This window comes from Mustela nivalis (assembly GCF_964662115.1).
Source record: "Mustela nivalis genome assembly, chromosome: 5".
Classification (NCBI taxonomy): domain Eukaryota; kingdom Metazoa; phylum Chordata; class Mammalia; order Carnivora; family Mustelidae; genus Mustela; species Mustela nivalis.
In genome coordinates, this window is record NC_139024.1 from 152123370 (window position 1) to 152142192 (window position 18823).

General features: G+C 39.0%; 2 protein-coding genes across 8 annotated transcripts in view; both read left to right on the top strand.

Moving 5' to 3' along the window:
* Positions 1-17183, top strand: part of LOC309865112 (uncharacterized protein) — a 335985-nt gene extending 318802 nt beyond the window's left edge. For all 5 annotated transcript variants that reach the window (XM_082731329.1, XM_082731328.1, XM_082731331.1 and 2 more), the window contains one exon: positions 16832-17183. In XM_082731329.1, coding sequence (XP_082587455.1) covers positions 16832-16854 — 23 coding nt within the window. In that variant the 3' untranslated portion in view covers positions 16855-17183. The remainder of the gene's footprint in view (positions 1-16831) is intronic.
* LOC309865110 (uncharacterized protein) overlaps positions 1-18823 on the top strand; it is a 285659-nt gene that overhangs the window by 37905 nt on the left and 228931 nt on the right. Inside the window, exon 1 of one of the 3 annotated variants that reach the window (XM_082731326.1) lies at positions 18173-18212. The exons of the other annotated variants lie outside the window; for them this stretch is intronic. The gene's annotated coding sequence lies outside the window, so the exon portion shown is untranslated. Of the gene's footprint in view, positions 1-18172; positions 18213-18823 lie in introns of those variants that run through there. 3 annotated transcript variants of the gene reach the window in all.

Sequence of the window (18823 nt, forward strand, 5' to 3'; positions counted from 1 at the left end):
ACCGAGGTTGGGCATGTAATGTGAGCAAGAAGTGAGCTTTGATTATTACAAGTTAGAAGGATTTGGAAAGAGTGTCTTGCTGCAACGTTATCATCTTATCCTGACTCATGCACTCGGTAGGATTATCTCTTCAGAGGTAAGACATGAGGGCTAGTCTGTGGAGGAGATAGCCACACAGGCAATGGCGCCCCGCAGTAGGAAATCTGTATTCGTGGCAGTCACTGCCTCACAAATATTTTGCCATTTCTTAGCTTTGTGACTTACATTTCAGTATAGTTGTTACATTTCGTCAGGAAGATTCCATCCCTTCTGACTTGGGTATGTATACTTTCAACCAGCATCTTTACATAATGGAGAGTAATTTTCAAGAAGGAAAAAAAAATCTGTATGCACTCACTCACACACACACACACACACACACACACTCTCTCTCTCTCTCTCTCTCTCTCCCCTTCTCTCTCTCTCTAACTTAATCTCCCCAGAGTCACATGAAAGATTTTAATGCCAAACTACTGGTTGAGTGCCAGGAAGAATTTCTTGGGTGGACATAATGCTTAATTTATATTTAGGGAATTTCCACTGTTAAATCACAGAGCTTGTAAAATCTGAAAAGAGGAGGAGAGAATGGAGAGGGGAGTTGGGAGGGCCCAGGGCTGCGGTTGACAGTACTCCCTTTAATTTCAAGCCACCTGAAGGCTTCCTTGGAATAATAAAGTCATTCCCACGTGGTTTCCGCTCTTTCAGTGTTGGGACCTCAGAAACGCAATCTACTCTGGGCTTCTGCTTGTCTCTTTGTCCGGCTGCGAATGCTTCCTGCCTGCTAGCTGGTCAGAAATGGAAGCAGAGCCCACTTCTGCTTGCTGGTGGGGGGGTCGTTCCCAGGTTGCACTTTGTACTGGGGCGGGCCTGCTCCTAGGGCAGGGAGGAGCCGCTAGACAAGGCATATTTGACCCTTGGAAAGATGGGGACCGCCCCCGGGGCCCCTCTGAAGGTGACTTCATGCTTCCTTCATGTGAGCCTCTCTCAGGCACTTGCCTCAACTTTCTTTTGTTCTTCCCTCCCTCACAATTCTGTTTACCATAAACTCCCCCTCCCCCCACCCCCCAAGGAAAACCCCATCATTCCATTTGGGTTTTGTTGTTTGCCCTTAAAGGTTTTGTAGCCCTTGGTACTGTGAGAAGGACAAATATTCAGGGAATCCAGAAAGACTTTCAATGACTTGTACTTTCATCACTGAAAGGTTCCTTGTTTCCTTACCGCCTGCGAATTTACTCCACACCCCACCCCCGCCCACCCGTGTGAAGATGAGTTCATGATCTCCTTGAGTTATTCGTGGAAAAGCCTTTTGAGGAAGTTTTGCAGTATGCTGCTTACCATAATCCGGCTGAAATATGTGAGGGGCTTCCCCTTCCCACCCCTCCTCGCTCTTCATGGTTTTCTCAGGATCTGTGCAAAAACAGCTTCACTTTAAATGCTACTTAATCTCACAAAACAAACTGAGGGTTGCTGGGGGGAGGGGGTTTGGGAGAAGGGGGTGGGATTATGGACATGGGGGAGGGTATGTGCTTTGGTGAGTGCTGTGAAGTGTGTAAACCTGGTGATTCACAGACCTGTACCCCTGGGGATAAAAATATATGTTTATAAAAAATAAAAAATTTAAAAAAAAATGCTACTGAGAAAAACCGTGATCAGCCTTCGGGGTTGACACTCCTGTGAATTAAGGTTGGATGTGAGAGTTCATGGGGAGAAAACCAAAGTATTTACAGTCCCAAAACTACTGTTGATAGACAGTTTAATAGAAAGAACACCCTCTGAAAATATAAAGAACCCATTAGTATATTTGTAATAAAAAATAGGTCTAAAGAAGAAGCCTTACTCTGGCTATTGTGAAGTTGGCCCACAGCTTGCTTATAGTCTCGTAGCAAAATAATTACAGTTTACACAGCCATTTTCCCCCTGAAAACTGTTACACCCTTTATTTTGTCTTTGAGGAATTCCCGTCTTTCCAGTTTTTTCATGTAAATTTTGCATAGTTACCTGTTCATATGTAAATACTTTACTTTTGAAAATGAAGTTTTGAATTGTTATTATTTAATATAAGGAATGGAAAGAAACATTAACTCCTTTATTAAAAACAAATTTGCCTGTAAATAAAAAAAACTGAGAAAAGCAACAACAACAAAATATTACTGAAAAAGAATTGTTCTCTTTCGAGAGCAACTTAGAGGAAGGCATATTTAAATTTGGAAGTTGTTCATTTACTTTTCAAACTGGTGGAATTAAACTAGCCAAGCACTGGACATCCGTCATGACTGTTGACTCTGGGTCCTGTATAATTCTTCTGATCTGAATTTGTGAACTCCTGTCCTAATGTAACGGAAATGCCATGAGATAATTTTGTTGTGATTCCAGAAGAAGCTGTGTAGGAAACCAAACACCAGGAATGTGGATCCTCCCGTCTTTGTGATAATGTCACTATTTAATTTCCATACCTGTTTGTCTATTTAAAAAAAAAAAGTGAGACTTATGGGGCTCACCTTTTCCCTCTTCGTGGAGGTGCAAAATGATTTCTTCTCATAAGGACAATCAAAGTGAGGCGTGTAGTCTAAGTCTTTTGGAAGGAAAAGGAGACGGAAGTAGAGGAAGACTGTGTGTATGGAATTACACGAGAGTCTGAAAGGAAATGGGGTCATCAACTCCTTCAATTGGCCAGACAGTATGAGGTATTGAGAACCAGTCCTGTTCCAGCAAGCCAGCATTTCGAGGCGTACCCTTGGGCATCGCCCTCACATCAGTTATTCCGCCTAATTTGAAATAAGAAAGTACATGTTGAGTCCAGAGGCACACTTAAGATGACCTCATGCCCAAAGTGGCCTCCATGATGTTCAGAGATCACTCGTGGGATATATTTTTGTCCTGAAAATGATCTTGTCTGGCCTGTAAATTGAACGGCACCGTTTGTCTCCAGTACAATGTGTCCCCCAGTGGTCGTTGATCTGCTTCTAAGAAGTGCCTCTTATGAACTAGACTCCCATACAGCATGCGAGCTTTTACTTTTTGCTTAATTTTTAATTGTTCATTACCAGCAGAGGGACTTGGAATCAAATGGAAAAGGAAGAAAATCAAACGCCGCCCCAACACCAATCCCGATGGATGCCAGTGTCTCCGTGTCCTAAAAATGTCCTCAATATGAATTTTTTTTGAGATTTTTATTTATTTATTTGACAGAGAGAGACCACAAGTAGGCAGAGAGGCAGGCAGAGAGAGGAGGAAGCAGGCTCCCCGCTGAGCAGAGAGCCCGACGCGGGACTTGATCCCAGGACCCCGAGATCACGACCTGAGCCGAAGGCAGCGGCCCAACCCACTGAGCCACCCAGGCGCCCCTCAATATGAATTTTTTCAATGTATCACTTAAATTAAAAAAGACAAAAACAAACTACTTCTGGTTTCCTTAGATAGCTTTATAATAGTGTATTTAATGATCTACTTAATGAGATAGAGATACGGGCACTTCATCATTTTCTCCACTTTTCTGTACCCCTTCTGGTTTCCATCATGTTCAAAGTGTGCATTTATTTTCACATTGCTTAAAGTTGCTAACAGTTTTGTTCTATAACTTATTATCGAGTCTCCCTGTCACATATTCAGGCTGATACTAAAAATTGAAAACTAGTAACTGGTGTCTATGCTAGATCTATGTAAGCCATGTTCACTACAGGGCCAATTAAGATGCTCTGATTATATTCTTTTCCAGTTTCATGACCTCGGTGAAAGGGGTCAAATGCAGAGGGTCAAAGGAAGACCCCTTACTTAATTTTGTCCATGTATTGAAACCATATAATGTTGCATTTGCCTCAAACTTGGCCTATAACCTTCTTACACAATTTATTAACCCTGAATTGTTTGATCTTTGTTTTTTTTTCTTGCTGGGAGAAGACGAACAAGCCTTCAAGGGGAAGTTGAATTTCTTTTTCTGGGTTCAATTTTTTTTTTTTTTTTCTCATTAAGCTTTTGGGATCTCTTTTAATCTTGGTATTCTCAAATTTCCTAATGATGTTTGGGTCTTATTAATTTCTGAGTGGCACTTGGAGTAATCCGGAAATGACATCCCCTGTTGGGCCCGAGGCATTTCTTTTATTATTTCGGTATGTTTTTTCTTTGGTTTTCTGTGTTCTTTCTTAGGGAGCTCCTGGCAGGTAGAAGTTGGATCCTCAGGCATGAACGTCCGCACGTCTTACCCTTACTTCATGTTCTTCATCAATCTCTACCCCTAGGTTGTGGGACATTGACTGTTTTCCAGCCTTTCCTTTAGTGTGTGGTTTTTTGTTTTGCTTTTTTTTTTTTTTTTTTTTTTTTTTTTTTTGGTAGCAGTCAAATTTTTAATTTCTAAGAGCTCGTTTTTTTATTTCGGGGGACCGTATTTCGAAATACAAAAAAAAAAAAATAGTATAAAGCACTAGTATTCTGCCAGGAATTCGTCTGTTATAAAGATCTGCATTTTGAAGTAAAAATTCCCTGTCGGTGTTTAAAGAGACAGCTAGAATTACCCTCCGGTTTCATAATCTGACTGCTTAGGAAAAGAATGCCGGTCGCCTGTTGGCCATCTGATTTGACTTTTACCTTATTAATAATTACCTTATTAATAATGAGTACTGGACAGCAGCAGTAGACACAGTGAGAAGTGAAAAGCACACAGTTGTCATTCCCAGGGAGTTGATGGTCCCGTGGAATGAAAAGACAAAAGCAGAAACATTTTAAGAATAAAAATTGCCCTATGATTAAGGGGGGGGTGTTTATGCCAGAGGTGGTGTTTTGTTTTGGTGTGGGGGGAAGTGTTGTGGGGTTTTTTTTTTTTTTCATTGTTAGAGGATCCCTTTTGTACATGTAGCTTTTTTCTGTGTTTTGAAATTTTTTGATTTATTGAGAAATGTGGAAAGGTAAGCTATTGGATGAAGAATATTGCTTTTGATAGATATTTGCATATATCTTTGATAAGGCTACCCATTATGTGTTACAAGATGAAATATACCAAAATCTAGCTAGTAATGGATGTTGTAATTTTTAAAGAAATATGTGTGAAAAGTGCCATTTTATTTTAGCTTGAATGATTTACTGTTCTACCTTTTATTATGCATTGACATTTATGTATAAATTCTAGTATATCCAAATGCAAAAGATACTTTATTTTCCTGTTTCTCCTTCTTTTCTTCCTCTTCCCCCTCATCTTTTCTCTTTTCCAGTTTGACTTCTTTGATCTTACTCTCCCTAGTACTGATACAAGCATGTCCCCAATCCAGTGAGGCAATGGATGATTTCCTGAAGAAGGGGTTGCACGTGTATTGCATGTACTTTTAGAGACAGGATAGTGTTGGTTCTATTAATAATGTGAAGGCTACCTCTTCTTTTACGGTAGGAAATTGAAGTGTGGCTTTTGTTGAGTTAGAACTTGAATTGGAGAGGAGGGGGCATTTCTTTGTTGTCTTGAACTTTTCCCTGAACACTATTTCCATCAATTCTTTAAACGCTATCTTGATGTGGGGTACCCGGGTGGCTCAGTTGGTTGGGTATCTGTCTCTTGGTCTTTGGCTCAGGTTTTGATCTTGAGGTCTTGGAATCGGGGCCATATTGGGCTCTGTGTGCAATGGTGAGTCTGCTTGTCCCTCTCCCTTTGGTCCTCTCCCCACTTGCTCACGTACTTTCGCTCTCATAAATGAATAAGTAAATAAATAAAATCTCTAAAAATACAACAAAAAAAGGACTATCTTGATGTTAAATGGGAGAACCATGTACCATATGAGGACTTGAATTCTTAACGTGGCATCAAAAAGGGACTTAACTACATAAGCTTGTCATGGTGCTACTTCTGTTTTGAAAGCTCTATACTGAAATGTACAGGGTCTAACAATGTCATTAATAGAGGAACAATCATTGGCCCTACTTAGTATGTGTTTCCAACCTTATTATTTTTTTTAAGTTTTGAAATTGATTGTCAGTATATTTTGGCTCAAGAAAATTCAAGATCTCTTGTGCCAGTTAGAATTCAGCATAATGTTTATCTGTTCCCCATCCAGGAAACACTTAATTTCTTTGGTGAATTAATTCTGCAAATATAAATGCATATTACCTGGTTCTTAGAGTAAAGCTATTTGAGTACAATTTTTAGGGTGAGAAAGCAGGCTGCAGCTTGAGTGTCAGGCTATTATGTTATTGTTGAGTCTTAGTAGCTGTGTATTATGTTATGATACTTTATTATACCTGAGCTTCACATTTAAGAGATAAAAACAGGTTTCTGTACTTAACCCAATAGAATTACCTGAAGCTTTGTAGGTAAATAACATTTAAACACTTTGCTGCTGGGCACAGCCCATCCAGGTATAGTCTTGGATATAATGCTGTTGGTTCCTAAAACACCATCTGGCAGAAGGTATGGAGTACGGACAGGAAGAATCATGGAGAGAGACTGAATTCAGTTTGTCCTTCAAAACAAAGAAAAACAGAATTAATCAGGCCTTATATAAAACCCCATGTGTCTTTGGATTTCTTGGATTAAAGTAGTCCGTAAACTATGGGGACCCCCAAATGTTGTGTAAACATGTTCGTATACTTCATGTCACCTTGGGTCACAGCATTTGTAGGATTGTGTTGATAAATTGCATGATTGCTTTGTTCCTGATTGATAGTAATAAATGACTGATATATCACTGTGCTTATTACATGGGCTCAGATGATAAGCAACTCCATGGTTCAACAGAAAAGTAGACCCTTCTCTTCTCCCAGAAGCTTATGTCTAAGTATTAGCAATGGGTCATGAAGAAGGGGGAGGAAAATAGTGTAAGGATTGTTCAAGAAGCATTCCTGTGGTCAGAACTGAAGAACCCATTTGCATGTCTGCCTCTCTCTACGGCGCTAGTATCTTGATCCTTATCCGGTTATTGCTTCTGATGGCTACATTTTCATTTACCTTGGCTGCCATTTAATTAGGAAAAGGAAAAAAAAAAAAGACAAATGACCAGGAGTGCAGTGGAGAATGGGTATCTCTTTATTAGTCCATGAATCTGTCTCACTCATCACACATCAATCTGTGACGGGCCAGAATGCTTTATTTTTCCAAGACAGATGCCCAATTTTTGCTTTCCTAACTTGTTCTAACTTCTTACATAATTTTTTTTTTTTTTTGAGATCATAAAACTGATGAAAACTCTTGAGTTCACATTTCTAGATGGTGGTCACTTTTCAAATTGCCTTCTAAATTGTCTTGCGTATCAAGATGTCTCCGATGCCGTAGAAGATAGAGGTGAAGGAAGGCACAGGCGATGACTCCTCTGGGCTTTTCAGAAAGAAAAGACTTCAGCCAGATTTTTCAAATTATATAATTACAGTTCTGTAAAATTTCTGTTAGATATCTGTTGTGCCAAGTTTGAGAACCATTGGTCCAGGGCATCCTAAATCCTAAAACACCTTCCTTTTTCCATTCTCCCAGCGAGGGCAGCTGATAAAAAACCTGATAAGATCAAGATACTAGTGTTGTCTTGTACAACACATTCCCAAAAAGCATTTTGACAGTAACTGTAGCCGGAGCTGACTCTGTTCTTCACACCATTATGCTTCCCCTGGTGTTATAAATGTTTCTGCTGCTGGGTAGATGGATGGCTAGGTTGATGGATGAATATGTAAGCATCAGTGGGAAGACAGGAAGGAAAGCATACAGTGATTTCCATTTGTCTAATTCCTTTATGCCCATGTGTGTATTTATAAGTTATTTGATTATATTTCTTACCACGTAGGGCAGGAATCCCATCTTGCCTGTGCTTCACTGTCTTATATGCAGTTAGAATAACAATGAACTCCCTAGTCACTCTTTTATATTTGTATGGGCCAGGCACTGTTCTAGATGCTAAGGTTGCAGCAGCAAAAATGTACAAGAATGGGGCATCTGAGTGGCTCATTGGGTTAATGCCTCTGCCTTCAGCTCAGGTCATGATCCCAGGGTCCTGGGATCGAGCCCCACATTGGGCTCTCTGCTCGGTGGGGAGCCTGCTCCCCCCCCCTCTCTGCCTGCCTCTCTGCCTACTTGTGATCTCTGTCTGTCAAATAAATAAATAAAATCTTTTAAATATAGAAGAATAAGTGACCTCATGGAGGTTTTTTCTATTTGGAGAAAACACAGCAAACATGCGGGTAAAATATATAGTGCATCAGTTAATGATAAGGGCTCTGTAGATATAGAAAGCAGAAAAGGGAAGGAGGGAATTAATTTATGTCCAGTGGTTACTGATTTATGCCCAAGACCTGAAGGCGAAGGGAGGGTTCTTGGTAGATCTGTAGAGTAAGAACCTTTAGGTAGGGTGAGCAATAAGGACAGAGGTTTGATGCAAGAGTTTGTTTGGTATAACAGCAAGAAGAGCAAGGAGCTGATTGCTATGGGGACCCTGGCTTTTGCTCTAAGAAGGATGGGAAGCCACTGGAGAATTTTTAAGTAGAGGAAGAGAACTGATTTGAGTGTTGACCATGGACTTTCTTTTTTCTTTTCCTTTTCTTCTTCTTCTTCTTCTTTTTTTTTTCCCCATGCCAAAGCAGCCATGGACAATATGTACACAAAGGACTTTATTTAATAGAACTTCATTTAATAAAACAGGTGGCTTACCCTACCATAGTTAGTCTGTCATTGAGACAGACCATTTGCCACGTGGTTTTGCATTGAGGCTGTGAGAAGAAGGGGATTATGTCTGTATCACTTATCACCTGAACCACACCCACTACAGACCAGGGCCAGTTGATAACTCTCGTGCATATCCCTTAGCTGTACAATTCATTTCCTATCACCTTGAAGCCATAGATATAACTTAATAAATGTTTATTGAGGATTTAGAAAGTCTTTTCTTCTAAAAGTAAAGATAGCGGTAGATAAGTTCTCTGCTTGAAGGTTGCAATAGCACATTGAGGAATGGGCTGAGAGGAACACTAATTCCTTTTGGTAATTGTGCTGAGCCTGCTTGCTCAGAGCTACCCCTTCTCCTACTCTTTGCTGACTGGGTCAGCCCAGTGCTGTCCGAATGGAATGTAGACCTCCAATGCAAGCCACATCAAGACGTTTAAAATTTATAGTAGCCACATAAAAAACGTGAAGAGAAACAAGTGAAATTAATATTAAAGTTGTATTTAATGTGGTATATCTAAAGTATTATCATTTTAATGTGTAATCACTGTAAAAGTCACTGAGATATTTTTCATCCTTTATTTCCTATGAAGTCTTCCAATTCTGATGTGTATTTCACAATTTGGACCACCAACTAGCCAAACGCCATAGCCACATATGGTTAATGGCTGCCATATTGGACAGGGTAGTTCTGTAGCTACTGGAGAAGGTTCAAAACTCAGCCTTCCCAGCTGATAAATGACCTTTTATGAAAGCACTAACAACACTGATAACCTAGTAATGTTAAAGCTAATTTGTGAAATGACTTTTTTCTTGAAGGAGTATAGGTATGGACCACTTTAGGAATGCTGATTCAAGTCCTGTGAGGTTAATCTGCAATGGTTAATAGCAAAGTAGGACATAGCAGGACTTAGAATTTTTAGTGTACTTCTCTTAATCCAAATTTGTTTTCTCCATGTAAGTTTCTTCTGTGCACTCAGTTAACTGGTTATAAATATAAAAAGAACAAAAGTCTACTTTCTTGGCCACTTTCCATTCCCAACCGCCGGATCAACAACTGAGTCCAAGGACTTTAGAACTCCACAGACTGCAAGAGGGGAGTCTTCCCTGTGCTCTCTCATTTATTTCATTGTGAGACAGATTTCTGTGGTGGAAGCTGGTCAAGGCCAAATGTGCCGACACAGCTCAGTAATAACACGTTCTGCACATTTTAGATATGTGCACATTCACTCACCTGTAACTGATCCTGCCCGTGACAGAGTTCTCCAGAAATTGCTTGAGTAAAAAGAGTCTTATATAAAGTACAGAAATATCTAAATTTCACAATTCTTTTTAATGGGCCTGTAAGAATGTAGAATTTGGAGGGCACCTGGGTGGCTCAGTCAGTTAAGTGTCCTTCTTTTATTTAGGTTGTGATCTCTGGGTCCTGGAATCGATCCCTGCATCAGGCTCTGCAGTCAGCTTCTTCTTCTCTATCTGCCCCTCCCCACTGCTCAGGCTCTCTCTGTCTCTCAAATAAATAAAATCTTAAAAATATATATTTAGAACTTGGGAATTGAGGGCAACAGCAGAAAGACTATGAGTAAAAACCTTCAGGGCAGGTTCGTTGGACATTCTGCCGTTGGCTCCTTCTGTGGCCTGTGACGCCAGGGAAAGTGGCAGCCTTCCTCACTGGGCCTGAGACCACTATCTTGGGTTTATCACCTTGTGGGATTCCAGACCATAGTGGGAGTTCCAGCTGTGTAGACAGGGCTCCTCAGGGAATGAGAGAATTGGCTATAGAATCTGGCAAAGGAGGTAAAGACTGGAGCTGGGAAGATTTTGAGTCATTAGTTTCTGTAACCACAGCTGATTTTATGAGGAGGGTATCTTCGAGGTATACGTGTAAGTGCTTAGATCTTCCTTAGTTATTTTCAGGTACAACCAGGCAACTGAAATCATAACTGAGTTATAAAGAGATCATTCCTTTTCCATGTCTTTGTGAATCTGCAGAAACAGTCTTACTCATTAAATTTGACCTTAAGCCAGGTGATTTCGGTTTTTTTAAGGAAGGAGTTGGGCAGATGTTAAGATGGAGGAGTCCACCTGTCTTTTGGAATCTCTTGAGATAGAACGTTTTTGTGTCCAGTTTAAAAAAACAAAAGTATTCTCATAGCATAACAGAAGCAACCACTGACTTCTAGATATCATGTACTCTGGCTAGGCATTATCTCAGAATTCTTTATGGAGAGCTCATTCTTACAACAAGCATGTGAGGTAGGTATCCTCCTTTCCCCCAGTGCATTAGCAAGGGAGAGCGGTTCCAAGAAGGTTTCATAACTCGTGTAGCATCGTGCAGCCAGGGACTGGGGAAGCTGGAATTTGAACGCCTGCAGCCTGACTCCCTGGTGCTCGCTCTTATAATCACGCTAGGAAGTAAAGACACATGGGCAGGATCACTGGGTAACTGATAAATATTATACAATCAACTTATTTCAAATGCTTTGGTGTTGAAATGTAATGCATTCCTCCAGGGAAGCCGTATGAAAATGAATCCCACTGGGGCATTAGTTTAAATTTTAATAGTTTTTAAATCTAATTTTTAAAAAAATATCAGGCTTACCTAAAATAGGAGTCCTCTGTAGAAAAGTGTTTGAGTTTACGAAGTAAGAACTAACTAAATTAATAAAGGATCGAATAGTCTGTGGCAGGATAGTCGGTCCAATGTACAGTTCATAATTAAGGATTGAATCTTAACTGAGGTCTTGCTTTTAGCTTTTTAAGCCATTCTGACAATTCCCATAGACACACCCATCTGATAGATGAAAAATTCAGGTAGAAAAAGTCTCCTAGGAATGCTCCAAGTAGCTCTTTCTTTCTTCCTGTACTTTCTCTCTGAACTAGCTCCCAACTTACAGCCTTTAAATTCTGGTGTTGATCCTGCCTTGACCCCCTGGGCTTTTTTTTTTTTTTTTTTTTGCCTTTTTGCCTTTTTGCCTTTTTGCTGTTAGTGTCTCCAGTGTTTGAAATGCAGTTTTCCCTAACTAACTTCTGTCTTTGGTCAGCCCTCAGACCCTCACACTCTCTTGCTATCTGGGCTGGAAGCTTCACTGGAAGTCCTGCTCCTATAACATCCATAAATAGTCCTTCTTGGACTATTTCTACAACCAAATATGCGAGTATCATATCGTATTCAGAATTCTGTTTTCTTCGAGCCCTCTCTGGAGATTTATGTGGGCTAATAGCTCCCCACCCACTTGACATTTTGCCCATTACACATTATATGTTTCTTCCAAGGAACAAAAATATAACTCTCCTTTCCTGACAGCATGGGAGACCTTCTCTTGTTGGCGCTCTCCAGGAAAAATCTCATAATCTAACTAGACAAACCCTTGCTGAAAAAGTAGACCAAATGGCATTTGTAAACTCCAAGGAAAGCATTTTTCTTATGTGAAGTATTTCCTAGCTGGAAGTGTTAGAAACTTTACACATACTGATACCGGTTAGGTTTATGGAAAAAATGAAAAGCTATGAACAGCTGCATACACTGTCAAAACTGAACGCCATCAGCCTCATTATTTCCCTTCGTCCCATGTGCTGGGAAACCCGCAGCACTCTGAATCTGCATTTGTTATGTGGAGAAAAATGAATGCAATAAATTGTGGCGGGTAATAGAGAGACTGGGTAGTTAGCTTGCTCCTTTTTGCTTCTTTAGTAATTTCAAGTGAAAGAAATAATATTAGAAATACTAGAAAGTATATTGTGTGTCTGCATCTTCTTTCTAAAATTCTTTTCACACATGAGAAAAATCAATACACCAACTTAGCAGTATGCCTGACACGACTGGTGTGTGTTGGGTTTGTTGTTGTTGTTTTTCATTTTTGACTCATGATCTAAACCCATTAGGCAATGAAATATCTTGAGAAACAAATAGCATCTACCTCTTTTGGGTTACCAGGGAACCATAAAGAATCTAAAGGTTTGTTTTCAATGTCGGGTTTTTTATTTTAAATTTTTATTTATTTATTTATTTTTATCATTCATGTTGCACAAATGAGATTTATTTATAAGGTTCTTTCAGTTACTAATTAGCACTCCACTGTCTAAAGCATTCTAAAAAGTCTTCTCAGGTCCTTTATAGGCTGTTGAGCTACTAGAGAGGGAGAAAGCATAGCCAGTTTCTGACTGAGCCTTTTTGTAGGCTCAAGATAAGCACAATTACATCATCGCCTATTTGAAACAACAGTGGGATGGAGGGAATGAATGTGTGTGTGAGTGTATTTGGAGTGACTGTGATCTGGGATTAATAGTAAATGTAACGATCTTCATTGTCTAATATACCTTTTTTGAAGATTCCGATTAGTGACATGTCTGAAATTGAACTTCGAATTTAATATAGTTTAGAGAAATAACTTTTTGTCTTGAAAAGGCACCCATGACCAGTAGAGCCACTTGCTTCTTTAATGAATGCCATTTCTTAAGTGATAACATTTCTTAAGTGGTACTTAACTGTGTAACTTGCAGTCTACCATGATTTTTTGTGGCACAGGGAGAACTTGAGAGCTAACCATAGCTGTGTGTTTATATCTGACATCATAGCAACATGCCCTTGGGTAAATTACTTACTCTTTGCCAGTCCTTAATTTTGACATGTGTAAAATGATGTATTATATCATTTGAAGAACTGTTAAAGCCCTAAGATAAAATGTCTTACATAGTGCCTGGGACACAGTGATTATTAAAAGGTAATCATGGCCCAGATGATTTCATTGGTGAATTCTATCAATTAAGGAAGAAATAATACCAATCTTCCTCAAAATCTCTCATGAGATAGAGAAGGGCAAGAACACAATTTATGTAGCTATTATAATCCTGATTTTAAACAAAAAAAAAAAAATCTTTTTTTTTTTCAAAAAGTAGAGACCTTAGCAAAATATTATTAAGTAGAATGCAGCAAGGCTAAGTATGATCATATCACAAACAAATTGAGTGTATCCCTTCAAATGCAAAGTTATGTATTTGAAAATTAATCTGTGCAATTCACCCAAAGGTACAATATAGAGGAGAAAGGCTACACAATGATTTAAATAAATGCAGAAAAATTTGTGATTTAAACCATTCATTTATAACAAATACTTCAAACAGTAGGAATGGTAGATAACTTTGCCAGATTAAATGCATCTATGACACATATTCAACTAATATTTTACTTAATGGTGACATTCTGAATGTTTTCACCCTAAAACTGGCAAGGGTGTCCACACTCTTTTTCATTTGATTGTTTCAGACATCCTAGATAATACAACAAGAGAAGAAAAGGAGATACAGATGGTAAAGGAGACAGTGAAACTATTTACAGATTACATAGCTGATAGTACCAAGTATCCTAAAGAATCTGCAACACAAGGATTAATGAACTTAGCAAGGTTGCAGGGTATGTTGTTGATATACAAACTTAAAGGTATTTTTGCGTGCGACACAAAGAATGGGAAAAATAATTTTTAAAAGATTTTGTTATTAAGTAATTTTTATGCCCAGCACGGGGCTTGAACCCACAACCCCAAGATCAAAAATTGTCTGCTACACCAGTGGAGTCAGCCAGGTGCCCTGGAAAAATAATTTTTAAAATTCCACTTAATGTAGCACGTTGAGTTGAGATCTCTGCTTCAAGACAGATATCTTGATTTTCTGTAATTCCAGCCAACGTCCTATTGGGATTTTGAATTTGCAGAATGAGAAGGTGATTCTAAAATATATATGAAAATGAAATGGACCTAGAATATCCAAAGAAATCTTGAAAAAGAACAAATTCTGACTTCATTGCTCCCTATAAAACTGTTGGAATCAAACCTTTGTGATGGCTTCATAAAACAAACAAACAAAAATCAACAAATAGTCAAATAGAATTGAGCCCAATAATAGACCCATACTTATATAGTTAATTGGTTACCAACGCAGGTGCCAAAACATTCCAATGGAGAGAGGAAATTATTTTTTTTTTTTATAATGGTCCTGCGGGACATCTGGGTGGCTCAGTCGGTTCAGCATCTGTCTTTGGTTTAGGTCATGGTCCCAGGGGTCTTGAGATGGAGTCCCGCATCGGGCTGCTTGCTCAGCAGGGAACTTGCTTCTCCCTCTGCCTGCCCCCCCCCCTCTTGTGCATGCGTGTGCTTCCTCTCTCCCCCCACCGCCAACTTTCTGACAAATAAATAAAACCTTAACCAAAAAAAAAGGTACCGTGAAACATGGGAATATCAATGTCTACCTTACGCCACCCACAAAGATTAATTTGAAGTGGATTACAAACCTCGAAATTAAAACTGACATTATGTTTTTAGAGGAAAATATCTTTGGGGGGCAAGCAAAGGTTTCTCAGGTTACAGAAAACACGGACCCTAAAAACTGATAAATTGGACTTAATCAAAATTGAAAGTTCAAGCTAATGAGAAAACATTAAGAAATTGACAAAGTACATATCATTCACAGAGGGTTGCTGCCCCCAATTATATAATGCATTTCTACAACTCAGTGATAAAAAAGACAATTCAATAAAAACAGAGGTAAAAACTTGGTAACATGGTTCACCAATGAGGGTGTACAAATCGATAAGGAGCACAAAATGCTAAGCATCATTAATCATCACGGAAATGCAAATTTAACCGTAATTAGGGAACGGCTAAATTTACAAAAACTGACAACAAAGTTCAGTGAGCATATGAAACAACTAGAGCTTTGAAGTCTTTTGTGGACATGTACAATTGTGCAACCGCTTTGGACAAAAGTCTGGTAATTTCTTATAAATCTAAACACATATGTACCCTGGGACCTACAGTTTTACTTCTAGGTATATTTTCAAGGTGAAATAAAAACACGTGCCCATAAAAAGACTTGGAAAAGAATGTTCATAGCAGCTTTGTTTAGAAGAGCCATCGGGGTAGCTGCGTGGCTGAGTAGGTTAAACATCTGCTTTCGGCTAAGGTCACGATCCCAGGGTCCTGGGATCCAGCCAAGCTCCCTGCTTGGGCTCCCTGCTCAGCAGGGATTCAGCTTCTCCATCCTCCTCTGCTCCCCTGCTTGTGCTTCTGCTCTCTCTGTCTCTCTGTCAAATAACAGAATAGAATAGCCATTAGTGGAAATAGCCATTCCATATCAGGACAGGAGTAGATCAGTGGTGGGATTCATAACTGGAACACTTTTCAGCCATAAAAAAGAACTCCTGATTCATGCAACAACATTGATAAATCTGCACGACCTTTATGCTGCATCAGAAACTTCCAGAAAAGAATACCTACTCTGTGGATCCATTTATGTCAAGTCCTTGAGCAAGCAAAATCAATTTGTGGTGAAAACATCCAAACAGGAGGGTTGGGGGCAGCAACTTGACCAGGAAGCTCATAAGGGAAATTTGGGGGGAGGGGGGGATGGTGATGTTCTTTATCTTGATAGAGATTTATGTTAATATGGGTATATATGTTTGCCAAAATTAATTGAATGGAGCATTAAAATTTATGTATTTACCTGTATTTAAATTTTGTTCATGAAGCCCTTGAGAAATTTTGAAGTCTATCCTGCGTGCTGAAGTTTTTAGGTGTGACCTGTATTGAGATTTTTTTTTAAATTTATTTATTTGACAGAGAGGGAGAAAGATCATAAGTAGGCAGGTGAGGTGGGGGGGGGGCGGTACCTGACTCCCTGCTGAGCAGAGAGCCTGATGTGGGGCTTGATCCCAGGACCCTGAGATCATGATCTGAGCTGAAGGCAGAGTGTTAATCCACTGAGCCTCCCAGGCGCCCCTGAATTGAGATTTGTAATAACCTTGGAGTGGAACAGAAAATCTAGTGAAGGACTATAGGATGGAAAGATGAATAGCTATCGGATAAAGGGCAAATGTTACCAAATGTTAATTGTAGAACTGAGGTGGAGGGAAAATGGGTTTTCATTGTGCGATTCTCTCCACTTTTCTGGAATAAAGAAAAATTTCATAATGAAATCATGATGGAGAAGGCCATTTTTCTGTTAGACATGATCTTGATGTGCAGGGGAAGGTGTTGAAATCCAATCCCTCGAAATCCAATGTTTTTAAACAGATATTAAAATTAATAAAATTAATACATTTATCAAGAAGAATAAATATAGAAACAACAGGTATTCATTTGGTGCCTCTAATCCTGCAATCCAATATTTATCTCTTTCAAGCACGAGTGAGTCGGGAGGAATAGTATGGAGAGAGAGAAGCAGGCTCCCCATGGAGCAAGGAGCCCAACATTGGACTTGATCCCAGGACCCTGGGATCACAACCTGAGCTGAAGGCAGATGCTTAACCGACGGAGTCTCCTAGGAGCCCAGACTTCGTGTTTTTTCAACAAAAATTATTTTTGAGAGAAGAGATGTTGGTGGTCAGCTCATTGAGCTCACCTTTATTAAAGATCTATGCGAGATAAATATTGAGATGAAATCAGTATTAAAATTTACTTTCTCCCAAAATTATTTTTCTTCCTCATCTCACATACTAGGATTTTTATAAACAAATAAAAGAACAAGTATCTTAGAATCGTTAGCACATGCTCTGTGTCTTGTCTTTTCTTGTTCAAAAAGAACTTCTACAGTCTTGCAGATGATGAGCCTGTCTGTTATTCCTAAAACCCCAGAAGTGGGCTTACAGAGCGGTAGAAGGAACACAGTATTGGGGGTATATGACCTGGTGCTTTGTACAGCCCCCTTAGCCAGCATTTGAGCCTGCTGTCCTTGCGAGTGTGGGGATAAGAACAAAACACATTTCAAAGCCAAAAGAAAATTTTAAAAGATCATCAGACCCAACCTTCTTAGCTTATTGCTTTGATATTTGAAGCCCATGAGTTGTTAAGGTAACGGAGCTAAAAGGAAGCAAAACCATGCTGTAACAGTTTTTTCCCGACTTAGGGTTTAGTGTAATAGTTTCATCATTGTTCCCTCCATTCAGCAGTGATGAAGGCACGCCCCAGGTAAATGCACCATAGAAGTGCAAAATGTTATCAGTATTTCTCTTAAGATACCTGTAAATATGGCATGCGTGCTTTTACTTAGAAAATAAGTGTTTGGGGTTATAATATGTATATTAAGATTTTATGTTAAATCTTTAACTATATAACGATGCATAGACAATATGACTAGGGAAGTAGTCTCTTTGGTCAAATAAATCCTTCTGTTCCTACTCTGATTATTACGTTGGATCCTTTTATTGATTATTCTGAAGTGTAATAGTCAATATACATAATAAATCATGAGATTCAGTATTTGAATTGTAGATGTCCCACCGGGACCTGGAATCAAATTCTATAAAGCTACACTGTACAGTTTTGCATTTGAAGTAATAGGACTTTGCAACAGTATAACTAAACACAATACCATCTTTTCAAATATATTATTTACTTTTTATTCTTAAAAAGCTGAAAACCATTCTGAGGTGGAAAAACAAAAAAAGGCTAAATGAAATTTCTTTAAACCAAATACGTTTTGGGAGCTTTTGAATATTGATTGTGTTTGTGTTTTGTAGACTCTAGGTAAGACCATTACATACTTGTTCTACATCATTACGGAGGTATAAAATTGCCTATATTTAAATACAATGTGATCCATTTTGACATGTTTATACAGTAGTGAAAACATCTTCATAATCAAGATAAATAATAATTTCATCATTCCCGAGACTTTCCTTAGAGCTCCTTTGCAGTCCTTTCCTCCTTGCAACCCTATTTTTAGGCAACCATAGACTTGCTTCTTTCTTTTCCCTGTAGTTTCCATCTCCTATAATTTTACATAAAGTGAATCGTAAATATACACTTTTTTCAGGCCAACCGTCTTCACTTAGCATGTTTTTAGTGAGTTTTTGATAGTCTGTGCTATTGTATGTACAAGAATTTACTTTTTCCTTTTTTTCTTTGCCCTGTGCTATTCCGTTATGTGGACAAATATGCCATAATTTTCTTTTCCATTCATCTGTTGCTGGGACATTAGTTAATTTCCAGTTAATGGCAGTGCAGACTAAGCTGCCAGATCTTTGTGTGGGCATATGTTCTCTTTTCTTACGGGTGAATACCTAGAAACTGAAATGGCTGAGTCGTACGACAGGGGGGTATGCTCAACATTTTGTGAAGCCAACAAATGGTTTCCCAAGTGGTTACCTCATTTTACATTTCTACCACAAGTACG